This window comes from Eurypyga helias, unplaced genomic scaffold, assembly GCF_000690775.1.
Source record: "Eurypyga helias isolate BGI_N326 unplaced genomic scaffold, ASM69077v1 scaffold7005, whole genome shotgun sequence".
NCBI lineage: Eukaryota > Metazoa > Chordata > Aves > Eurypygiformes > Eurypygidae > Eurypyga > Eurypyga helias.
In genome coordinates this window covers 73,865-87,076 of record NW_010250767.1, presented here as the reverse complement: position 1 = coordinate 87,076, position 13,212 = coordinate 73,865, and the positions used below count along the sequence as shown (strand labels likewise).

General features: G+C 36.8%; 1 protein-coding gene across 1 annotated transcript in view; it reads left to right on the top strand.

Moving 5' to 3' along the window:
- LOC104509747 (dystrophin-like) overlaps positions 1–13,212 on the top strand; it is a gene marked incomplete at its 5' end in the record, with an annotated part of 131,193 nt that overhangs the window by 46,816 nt on the left and 71,165 nt on the right. Inside the window, 6 exon segments of the mRNA XM_010151784.1 lie at positions 7–120; positions 1,560–1,715; positions 5,958–6,128; positions 8,516–8,698; positions 10,213–10,347; positions 11,092–11,241. Coding sequence (XP_010150086.1) covers positions 7–120; positions 1,560–1,715; positions 5,958–6,128; positions 8,516–8,698; positions 10,213–10,347; positions 11,092–11,241 — 909 coding nt within the window.

Genomic DNA, 13,212 nt, shown 5'->3' with positions numbered 1-13,212 from the left:
GAACAGAATGACACTAAAACACTGAAGAAGTGGATGGCTGAAGTGGATGTTTTTCTGAAGGAAGAGTGGCCTGCCCTTGGTGATACAGAAGCACTGGAAAAGCAGCTTGAGCAATGCACAGTGAGTATTAGCTGCCTGCTTGACAATTATTCAATTCTTCTCTATGAGCCTAGCGTATACAGAAGTTACAAGATTGCTGTTTCTAAACATAAATTCATGTTGTAAGGGGGTTGTCATGTGCAATGTATTTGAACTTCCTGTGTTTCCTGGGTTTGAAGGAAAATTCTGCTAAAAAATGGCAAATTTTAATACAGTGAGGAAGCTTACAGTGATGGTATCATTATGTATTTATGTCAGGACCAAACCATCAAAGGAGAGTACTAGCAGCAAATAATAAGTTAGTAGCCTCTTGACATAACTGTTTATTTACCTTGTTGAGTTTAAAAACATTGCAGATGTATTTGTTATATACTGTACAATCTGTGCCAGAAGATGTTTTTCTGTATCTGTTATTTACACATGATATACAACCTTTTCTGACTGTACCAAAAGAACTTGCATATATTCTGATTTACATCCACTTTTTTCAATGAACTTTAAAGTTCTACAGTTTTGCCTCAGAAGAGTTTTAAAGCATCATGAAGTATTGATACTTTCATCCCACGGTTTACAAATTCTGCCTGTCCCAACAGAGTGCGTAACTACAGTGAATCTTGTAATCCATTATAGTTCTTGTCTATATATTCAGTGGAATTTACAAGTTCTGTAAATGTTCTGGTAGGATGTGCAAATATTATGAAACATACATATTGATCATACAGAACTATGAGCTGCTTAGACTTTCCCTCTTACCCCTTATTTGAATAAAAATTATTATAAATTATATAAAACAATACTTAGCTCTACAGAGTAGTAAGTTACATGTAACTCCTTTACAACCTGCACCTGAATTTATGAAACGTTTGCACAAATATAAGCCATTAATATATAATAAAGCTACCAAGATCATCATCATATTTTATGTATTTGCACTTCCAGCATTTTCTACTCTGTAGGAAGCCTCAAGGCTTAAATAATATTCAACCACAAATATAAATCTAATAACTAGACATAACCAGAGAATATCACCATTCTGATCACTTTAAGGAAGATACCAGGTGAGTTACCATCCCAAGGGTAATTGTGGCATCATTAATAAGGATTCACAAATAATTTTTCACTACTATGATGTAATTCTCTTGTGCAAATGTGAATACAAGATTGAGGCGTTATAATAGATACTTGTAATACAACACTATACATGTTTATATATAATATGTACATAACATTTAAAACATGTATATTGCAAATGAACTCTATCTGATATAGAATAGCTTACCACATTACAGCTGCTCATTCTTTTTTTATTTATTTCCATCGTTAAGTCTGTAAATTGTTCTCGTTTGACTGGAGATCTGGAACAGAGACATATCAGAATCTCATGTACACGTTTTGATAGGGATAATATATCTGAAAATTTATGTGAATGCAGCTTGCCTAATCTTCTGCTATTTCTCTAGGCTTTAGTAAATGATATCCAGACGATCCAGCCCAGTTTGAACAGTGTTAATGAGGTTGGGAAGAAAATGAAGAGTGAAGCAGAGCCACAATTTGCTTCCAGAATAGAGGCAGAACTAAAGGAGCTCAATGTTCAATGGGAACACATTTGCCAACAGGTAACAAGTCTCCTGCTCTGATAGGTTCATTTTAAATTAATAATTAGACTTCTCATTGGCAGAATTTATCCTTCTATGCATATCCAGTAGAAATGGAACTAAATTTAGACATATTTGTTCACATTAATTAAACTTCTATTTTAGAAATTTTATTTAGCATGTACCAATAATAAAGTAGATACATTTATATTGTAATACAATATTTTATTATTTTTATAACTAACTTATATACTTATATCTTAGACCTTAACAGCAATGTCATTTATGGCTCTGGCAAAACTAGCTTTCTGAAAGGACTATATAGTCATTTGCCAAAAAATCAAGTTCTGTATTTATTAGATATTCTGTATCTGTATTTCAATTTGTGTTATTGTGTTTCCGTGTCATTAGTCTAGAAGCAAAAAAGATGCTAAAGCAGTGAAGAATTCAGAATTCAAATAAGTTGGAATTATGAATATGTGTGCATATGTGTGTGTGCAAATTACAGTTTCCAATGGTCACATGCATTTGAGAGAATGAGGCATAAAAGGAAAGGACAGTTATTTTAATTAAATAAGTTCTTAGTAAATAATTCTACTGATTAAGGAAGCTAAAAATTACTATTCTTGCATTTTTATTTTCATTCTTTCTGACAGTTCAAAGAAAACATCTTTCATGTTCTCTTATTTTTACTTTTTTTTCTACTAGTTCATTCTGATATTTACTTTTTACATATATATTTGTATAACAGTAAAACTATTACCTTTCAGGGTGGTCTAATGTTTTCTAAAATTATTATTATTTACTTTGCATGTGAAAAATAGCTTCCATGTTGGGGTTTTTTTTACATATATATAGAGTTATCAAAAATTTGATCTTTGAAATCTATATGACATTTTATTGATCCTGTCTGTAGCAGCAACTTGAGGCCATTTTCTCTTGTCCTATCACTTGTCACAAGAGACCAAGCATCACCTCTTTGCAACCTCCTTTCAGGTAGTTGTAGAGAGTGATAAGGTCTCCCCTGAACCTCCTCTTCTCCAGGCTAAATAACCCCAGTTCCTTCAGTTGTTCGTCACAGGACTTGTGCTCTAGAGCTGTCACCAGCTCTGTTGCCCTTCTCTGGACATGCTCCAGCACCTCAGTGTCTTTCTTGTAGTGAGGGGCCCAAAACTGAAGATGGGATTCAAGATCCAGCCTCACCAATGCCGCGTACAGGGGGACAATCACTTCCCTACTCCTGGTGGCCACACTGTCCCTGATACAAGCCAGCGGGCCATTGGCCTTCTTGGCCACCTGGGCACACTGCTGGCTCATATTCAGCTGACTGCCAACCAACACCCCCAGGTCCTTTTTTGATGGGCAGCTTTCCAGCCTCTCTTCCATAAGCCTGTAGCATTGTAGGGGGTGGTGGTGGCCCAAGTGCAGGACCCTGCACTTGGCCTTGGTAAACCACATACAGTTGGCCTTGGCCCATCGATCCAGCCTGTCCAGATCCCTCTGTAGAGCCTTTCTTCTCTCAAGCAGATCAACACTCCCGAACAACTAGGTGTCATCTGCAAACTTACTGAGGGTGCATTCGATCCCCTCATCTGGATTATTGATAAAGATATTAAACAGAACTGGCTCCTGTACTGAGCCCTGGGGAACACCATTTGTGATGGGCTGCCAACTGGATATCATTCCCTAGTTAACTTCATGAGGAGTGTGCCCACCCAAGCTATGAGCAGATAGTTTCTCCAAGAGAATACTGTGAGAAATAGTGCGAAAGACTTTACTGAAGTCTAGGTAGACAACACTCACAGCCTTTCCCTCATCCACTAAGTAAGTTACCTTGTCATAGAAAGAGAACAGGTTAGTCAAGCAGGACCTGCCTTTCATAAACCCAAACTGACTGAGCCTGATCACCTGGCTCTGTATGTGCCGTGAGATGACACTCAAGACTGACAGGCCTGTAGCTCCTCAGAGCCTCCTTCCATCCCTTCTTGTAGATGGGTGTCACACTGACTAACCGCCAGTTAACTGGGACCTCCCTCGTTAGCCAGGGCTGCTGATAGGTGGTGGAAAGTGGCTTAGTGCGCACTTCCACTAGCTCCCACAGCACACTTGGGTGGATCCCATCTGGTCCCATAGACCTGTGTGTGTCTAAGTCATATAGCAGGTTGCTAACCATAGCCCCTTGGATTTTGGGAGCTTCGTTTTGCTCCCCTTCCTCATCTTACAGCTCAGGGGGCTGGGTACCTGGAGAACAACCAGTCTTGCTCTTAAACACTGAGGTAAAGAAGGCATTAAGTACCTCAGACTTCTCCTCATCCTTCCTCATTATGCTTCCCTTTGCATCCATGAAAGGATGGAGATTTTCCTTACTCCTCCTTTTGTTGCTAATGTCTTTATAGAAACTTTTTTTAGTTGTGTTTTACAGCTATAGCCAGATAAATTTCTACTTGAGCTTTGGCCCTTTTAACTTTCTCCATGCATAACCTCATGAAATCCTAGCTGTCCTCTTGAGTTGCCTACCTCATCTTTCTTAAATAAAGTCATAAATCCTCCTTTTTTGCCCCCGAGTTCCAGCCAAAGCTCACTGTTCAGCCAGGCCGGTCTTCTTCCTCACCATCTTGTCTTCCTGCACAGGGGCACAGCCTGCTCCTGCACCTTTGAGACTTCTTTCTTGAAGAATCTTCATCCTTCTTGGACTTTAGGTCTACCTCCTCAGGGATGCTGTCAACCAGACCCCTAAACAGACCAAAGTCAGCCCTCTGGAAGTCCAAGGAGTCAGTTTTGCTGACAGCTCTCCTTACTTCTCTGAGAATCAAAAGCCCTATCATAATTTCATGATTGCTATGAGAATGCTTTTAAAAAACATAGAATCACAGAACAGTTTGGGTTGGAAGGGACCTTAAATATCACCTAGTTCCAACCCCCCTGCCATGGGAAGGGACACCTTCCACTAGACCAGGTTGCTCAAAGCCTCATCCAGCCTGCATGAGTAGTAAATATGAAAATCTGTTTGGTCTGTGGAGATTTGTTAAAAGGATTTTGAAAAGTCAGCCTGAGATGATACACATGCAGTTAATAAGACTGTGAGGGCTAACAACTGACATTCAGATAGTCTTTCCAAGTGATGGGAGATTATCCACTCCTCTGGTGCTGTGACTGAGAAAAAGGCAATTTAACAGGGCCACATATGATTCTGTATTTATACTTGTTGAACATGACATTTTTATTATTACTCTGTTTTGTTCTGTAAAACAATTTTTTGTAGAACAATACTTAAGTTTAACAGATAGTGCTCAAGGATGGGTAACGAAACCATTAACAGCAAAAAAACACTAAGATGCAATACCTCCTGATGAAGAGGTACAAAAATAACATTTGTACAAAAATAACATTTACTGAAGTAGCATCACAGTGCATGGTATTGGAGTGTTCAGCTCTTCATACCCAACCTTGCAAATGGCACCAATGCAACTAGCTGGTTTTGTTGCGAACTTCTTTATACCATTGAAAGGTGGCTCAGCCAATGGCTCAATCAGTTATGGACAATTTTGATAAGTTGATGCACAGTTCATAGAAGCATAGAATGGTTTGTGTTGTAAGGGACCTTAAAGATCATCTAGTTCTAGTTCTATACATGAACTATATAACATAAGCTGTATGATCCCTATATAGTGATTGACAAAGGATTTAACAAAAGTATTTTTCCCTGTAAGATAAATAGTTTCTCCCAATAGGAGATTCCTTTTTTACTTACCTCTCGTCAGGTAATACACTTTTCTGAGAACTTCAATGACGACTTCATCAGTAAAAGAATAGATATACATATTGCTTTATTTTCTAGCAAGTTGCATCGAAACTGGGAGAAGGTTATCTGACTTTACAGGTCAATAGCCTCTGTTTTCATCCTTGGGTGCACCTTTAAGATCCCCTGTAGTTGTTCTTTTTACATATTTTAGAAGATAGTCCCTGGGTGATGGTTTTTCAGATTTGTTTTCTGATGACTGCAGAATATGTTGCAGAGTCTTGTTACAGGATCATTGAAAAATCATTCTGCACAGCAGTGAGTCGCTAAAAAAAGAATGCATACACATGTAATACATTTTCAGTTACCTAGTATTAATACCTATCTAATTACTTGTTAACATCTGCCTAATTACAGCAATGCTATTAGTATAGGATGTAATTCTGTTCTTTTCAGGCTGAAATATGGTCAAGCTTGTACTGTAGCCTTGCTTCAAGTACCATGTAATGTTTTCTTTCTGAAAGGCCTATGCTAAGAAGGCAGCACTAAAAGGTGGTTTGGATAAGACTGTGAGTCTCAGGAAGGATTTGTCAGAAATGCATGAATGGATAACACAAGCCGAAGAAGAATATCTGGAAAGAGATTTTGAGTATAAAACACCAGATGAACTACAGACAGCTGTTGAGGAACTGAAGGTAAAAGATGAACTAATTCTTTGAAATGTGTTTAAAATTCTTTTTGAAGTTTTCATTGTAAAGAAAGTCTACTCTTAAATTGAGAACACCTTGCTAGCCATAAATTTTTAAAAGTTACCTTAAGGTAACCTCTATTTGGATTATGCTGGAATATATTTAATCTTTCACAATACTGCATTGCTTTTTTTGTCTTTTCTCTATCGAATACTTGATTTTGATGCAGCTTCAACATTTTTACTTAGGGAATAATTCCTAAGAACCAGATGTTAGCAAGAGTTAACTGATAAGAGTTTTGTGTCTTCTTTTTATATTAGAGAGAAAAAAGAAATTAGTACTTCCGGATGCATGTTGACATTTAACAAGCATGCGTATTTTATTTCTTCAATTTAGTAATAGTATATTTTTGTCTCAAGGCAATAATATTTCTTTCACGTGGGATAAATATGGCCTTTGGACAAAACCTGCTAATTTGTGATACTCAAATATGCTGTTGCTCATGCTCAAATATAATGTTACTCAGACACTGGATATGGGCTTTTTTTTTTTTTTATTTCATAGGTGCGTTATGTAGCCTGTGCTGTTCAGGAAGTCAGATTATATGGTTTTAACAATCTATCCAATACTTTGGTCACAAACTCTTCATTGTGCATAGGGTTTTGCCAGTGTTTGAGATTATCTAACCATACAACTGATGATCTCTTAATTTACTGACAGAAATGAGTTGATGCTAGTCAGAATATTCAAAATATATGGAAATATATGGAACAATATCAATTCATTGTAAATGAGACAAATATATCAAAAGTAAACATTTGCTCAAGAGATACAGTTCTTTTTTAGTAATTAAATAACAAAATTCAAATTTATAAATTGCCATGTGTAATGAAATTGGTTAAATGTACAGTTTTAGACAACGCCAATGGATTTCCTGGTGAATATTCTGTACTTCCAGCTGAAGTACAGGGATATTCAAACCGTGACACATCAGCCTATGCAGATAACCATATAATTTGTCATGCATCCCTTCACCTGCTTCTGATGATCCTTTTCCCCGAAGGCTTGCAGCCACCTCTCTGGTCACACAACAGGATATTCTGGACCAGAACAACTCTCTTTATCCTGCAGGCCATTTCTTCCTACGTCTAGGAAAGAATAAAGCCCAGAGCAACCTAGTAAGCTTTCTCTGGTAATGACAGCCTGATCCCAATTATTCTGGTTCATGGGAGAGAAAGAAGGTTATTGGGAACAAAGTTTCATTTTATTGTCTTCAGGCTAGGAAGTTCTCATCTCAATTCCTGTGAAGACCAGTACACACTGATGACATTTATGTATAACTTCACTCGGTTTTTAGTAGCGGTATGACTGCAGTCATAGACACCATCCCATTGTAAGCTGTCAGAGGAAACACTGCTAGGTATGACAATCTTATATCTTATTATTAAGATGGCATAACAAAGGGGAGAGTAACAAAAAGTGGAGGGAAAAAGTTGGGAATTGGATTGATCAGTTGTGCTTATAGGCTAAAATGGGGAAAAGGTGGCAGGTTGTTTAGTAACATGCAATTTGTTAATTTTTGGGTTTAATTCACCCTCTATTTGTGGTTCTGTGTTCCTCAGAACATTTTTTCCTCTGTCTGTCCTCTGCTAAACTTCTCTGCTGAAGGTTCAAACACAGGAAGTGCTGCTTGGGTGAATGTTTCCTTTTCACTTTGTCCTCTCTTCATGCTAGGTTAATGTTCACTGGTGGTGAATAATGACACTGATTTTTCTGTCTGTAAGGTGAGAGCATGGAATTGACATTAATGCTCTGATAAAATTGTAAAGTATACACTGGAGAAAAATTATTTTCCTTTCCTTGACCCTGTTCTTAACTTGAATTTAAAGAGTAATTGAGAAAATAAATCTGAAATATGTTTTGCTGTCTTGCTGCTTGTCATTGTACCTTTAAACCTGAGTACATGAATTTGTAACAGTACAGATTTTTATTTTTGTCATTTATGGTTCATGAGGTATTATGGCAAAGATATTTGGAGCATTTTTTGGGGGAAAAAAAAATACCCCAACCAACCAACCAAAAAAAGCCAAAACCCAAAAAATTGAAAGGTTTTATTATTCTGAGAGCTCCAGAAAACTAAAGAGTTGTGAGGAGATGTTAAATTGTATTGAGCATCTTGTATTGGTAACAAAATGAAAAGAAAAATTTTTGTATGCATTCAAGGTTATGTCAAAAAGTCTGGGAATGAAATGGCTTGTGAGTTTTTCTTGTTGTGGGGTGGTTGTTTTTCTTTTTGTGTCTAACGGAATTCTGTCACAGAGAATTCTAACAGAATTATTAGAAATCAGTTTCCTTCTTAAACCAGGACAACTTTTTTTTTTTTTTTTTCCCAGAGAGCAAAGGAGGAAGCCATGCAGAAAGAAGTTAAAGTGAAGCTTATTACTGATTCTGTGAATAATTTTATAGCAAAGGCTCCACCTGCATCTCATGAGGCTTTGAAAAAAGAACTTGATGTTCTAATCACCAGCTACCAGCGTCTCTGCAGCAGACTGAATGGAAAGTGCAAAACTTTGGAGGTTGGGTATCTTGTCAGTCATTGTATTTATAGCCCTTCTAACTGCAGAAGTAAAGTAGAGAGGGAAGATGTATTATCATATGGGATCATAAGTAGCCCAAGGCTGTCCTCCCTTTATGAGCCTTATACCCAATACCATATAGTATGAGCTGTTTACCTAAATGTGCTGAGAAACATATATGCTGGAGAGTTAAAAGAAAAGCCTAAGGCATGGCCCTTAAGTGGGAGACAGCAATGGCTGCTCAGGGTTCTTATCCTTTTTGAGATTAAGCCAAGCATCTGGCTTCTGCGGCAACCCCGTGACGTTGTCTTCACCAGCTCCTCTAGGCTTTTTTCTTCCATTGCGAAGGATTTTGATTAAATGGCCCTGAAGCTGGACAGGTGGTGTTATCTCAGCTTGGGAACCGCATTAGATCTGCTGGCAAGCTGAATATGCCTCATGCATTTTGAGTTGACCCTGCAATTTTGGCCAGCACCATTACAAGTTCTTGTCATAGGACTATTTGTATATTATACAGTGGTCACAGTGAATTAGGTATGATTTTTTGTTGTGAAGTAATTTGCAATAGCTAACTTCACACAGGACAATTATATATCTGGTTAAAATTTATGTTCTCTAACTCCCGCTGGGGAAAATTTTGTGTGCAGTCTAAACTGGTAAGCTATATTTCCCCTGATCATGGATGTCATTGTATTGTGGTGATACCCCTTTATAACATCTTCCTTATACCAGACACATATGATATGACCAGAGTTAGGTGAGATGAATCTCACTGCAAGAAACTGGATCTACAAACAGCCTAATCCATCCTAATAAAACTATTTTAACTTTCACTACCAAAAAAGGAACAATAAAAAGATGGTTTATTGTCATTTAAGTGTTTTTCTTGTGTATAAAGTGCCATTTTTATTGGCTTATTTAGGTATCTTCAGTCACTGTAAAAATAAAATATTAGACAATAAATTATTTCTGTGAGAATAAGAACCTAATTTCATTTTACAACATTATGTGTAGTACTCTAGCACTTAAGTGGTCTATAAATTGTGCTAAATGTGGTTTAGAATTAATTTCCTTAGAGATTTCACTCAGAATTCTTGAAATCTGTATTTTTAGACATTTTATGAATCTGTGCTTTTTTCTGTAATTAATATACAGAATATATAATCAATCTACCTACATCTTGTAATAAAGACATAAACTTCTAACGTGGAACTTTAAAAATTCTCATAATTTATATATTTATATATTACAAGAAAATTTTACAGAGAAGTATATAAAGTGGATAATTCATGAGACTGAAGATTCAAGTTTGGCAAGCATCCACTTTTTTATGGTATCTTATGTAGTTTTATTCCAATTAACATGTTTGGGTTGTGGTTTGTTTTGTTTTGTTTTTTTTTTTTAAACATATAAATACCGGGAAAACAATCAACTCTGTGGCACCATAACCATGTAATATGAAACAGTTAGCTGTGAGATTGTCAATCTCAAACATTTTTTTTTTTCTCCGTCAGGAGGTATGGGCATGTTGGCATGAATTATTGTCATATTTGGATGCAGAAAATAAATGGTTAAATGAGATTGAACTGAAACTCAAGGCAACTGAAAATATCCAGGGAGGTGCAGAAGAGATTTCTGAGTCTCTGGATGTAAGTGCTGACTTAAATAACATCAAATCACATGTATTGATGAATTGTAAATCACATTACATTCAAAACTAACTATGAATCATCATTACACATGAGCAAGATGTAGAAGAGTGAGAAGTCCTATGTTCTCAGTTGATTCAACAAATGAGGTTTTAATTGGAAACCACCTAAGAGAAACAGAGTAATTAAGTGTATTGTGCCTGATATCATAGGCATTTTTTGGGGACAGTAACATACATGTTCTTAAAAAATACGGCCCTCACTTAAGCTATTCAAAAACTGTTGAAGGCTTCTGTGAGAGCAAGCTTTCAGGATAGCACTGCAACTCTATTTATTATTACTTAATTCATGGAACCTTTCAAATTTGTAGAAATTAAGTTAATTCTCTCAATAGATTAAAATACAAAATGTTACATTGATAACACAGTTTTGCTGTTAAACTTCATCCATTCAGGTGCTCAAGAATTTTTTTTATTTTTAAGTACACAAATACTCCTACTGAACTCATTGGGTAAAGTCCATGTTTTTAAAATCAAGCATACAGTTTATTGCTTTGTGAAAAAAAATTCTTTGTTTAGGTAATAAGTAGTACATAACATTTGTTGTCAAGGCATGAGACAGATATTTTCTTCTCTCCTATTGTTTATGAAATGTGAAGTTTCTTACATTTTTAGGTGAAATTGTGATTGCTCTATAGAATATTTGCAGAAAGGAAAACAAACAACTTTTTTGACCTTGTTTCAGTCTTTGGAACGTTTAATGAGACATCCAGAAGATAATCGCAGTCAGATTCGAGAATTGGCTCAGACTTTAACTGATGGTGGAATCATGGATGAATTGATCAATGAGAAGCTTGAGAAGTTCAATACTCGATGGGAAGAACTTCAGACGGAGGTATATTTAATAACTGACCTGTCCTCATATTAAGTATCTGATAGTCCAGCACCACTTAAAATAAATAAATAAATAGATTTAGTTTGGTTTCTAAACATTATACAAACAAAGACTCATTTTAGAGGTGGACGGTTTACATAGGTGTGGTGGACACAAGCCCCACTCCCTCTCCCCCTTCTATTGTTGAACACAACTCTGTGTGGTACAGGATAGCTCTATGGTCAGTTCAGGTCAGCTCTTCTGGTTGTGTCCCTTCCCAGCCTCTTGCCCACCCCCAGCCTACTCTCTGGGAGGGGCAGAGTGAGAAAGGGAAGCCCTTGGTTCTGTGCAAGCCCAGCTCAGCGATAGCTAAATCTTCCCTGTGTTATCAACACTGTTTTGGTCACCAATCTAAAACTCACCACCATATGGGCTTCTGTGAAAAAAATTAACTCCATGCCAGCCAAAACCAGTATAATAGGTAACCGTAAAATTCCGAAATTGCAGCAACCATCTAGTGGATTTAATCTTCAATTGCATATTTAGAGATGCTTTCTCTGGCAAAAACACGTTGTGCAGCAATATGCTACATTAGCATTCTTTGCCACAAACCCTATGAAGAAAATTTTAATAATTCTTTGACATACCCTGCTAGCGGGGCAGTATACATTTTTGCTGATAAATCAATTCAAAACTGTGATGCTTGTGTATGAATACTTGCTTTTAATACTAGGAGTTTATTTAACAGATGTTTGTGTGCATACTAATTGGAACAGGTGGCCCAGAGATGTTGTGGATGCCCCATCCCTGGAAGTGTTCAAGGCCAGGCTGGATGTGGCTTTGAGCAACCTGGTCTAGTGGAAGGTGTCCCTGCCCATGGCAGGGGGGTTGACTAGATGGTCTTGAAGGTCCCTTCCAACCCAAACCATTCCATGATTCTATGATTCTATGAATTGTGTGTGTATGTCTGTAATGGCAAGACCAAACAGAACAACCTTTAAGGAGAGAGTAACAAGGTAGTTAAATTACAAAAGTATTGAGTGCAAATACATGAAGAGTAATACTCGTGGAGGACTTCTGACTTCATATACAAAATTCTGACTTTTGACATGACTGTTACTGTTCAGAAGGAAGATTTTAAAGTTATAAAGAGAAATAATCAGGAAGATGTCAGCTCAGTACTTGGTAAACTTCAGGAATTTTTTGGAAAGACCTAGTGAAAGACACAGACTTTATGATTGGAACCAGAACAGGTTCAAAGATTAGCTACAAAACTACTCAGAAGTTAATTAGTTTCCATGACATAAATGATGCACAAATAAAGACTTTTGGAAAGCAGCTGTGTTAAAATTATAACAATCTACCACAACAATGATAACATTTTTGCTTCTTTCATGGTGCTTGAAAAGTACTTGTCCTTGAACACAATGGAAGTAAAAACACTGCCATAAAACTTAAGGAAGGATCTTCAGCTGTTCTGATCTTCTCTTGAAGTATGGAGAGGGAAAAGCCTGTTTCTCTCTACTACCTACCTGGTGGTAGTTCTGGTGCAGTACATAGTCTCACATGGCTGGACAATGTCATAACAGAAACTTAAACACAGCCTGCTGTATACATGGTTTGGGTTTTATTTTGTTGTTTGGTTTGTGGGTTTTCTTAGTTTTGTTTTGTTTTTTTGTTTTAACATCCAACTTCTGTTTGAAAGCAGATACATCCCCTGAAATTCTGCTTCTTGATGTTGGTTGGCTTTTTTTCCTGACTTGAAGGAGAAAACTGGGAATATATAAAGGCTTCCAGTGAGCGAAAACAGGTCTTTCAAATTGTCTTGCTGAGTGATGAATAAATACTATTATAAATACTACTCAGTCTTTTTAATAATAGGCATTAAATCAAAATCATGCCAGCTGCAGGGTTAGATGTAGAAAGTACAATGTGAAGATGTGTGAAATTCTGGAGACAATTTGAATGAGTATATAAGGAAAAGATATTAGA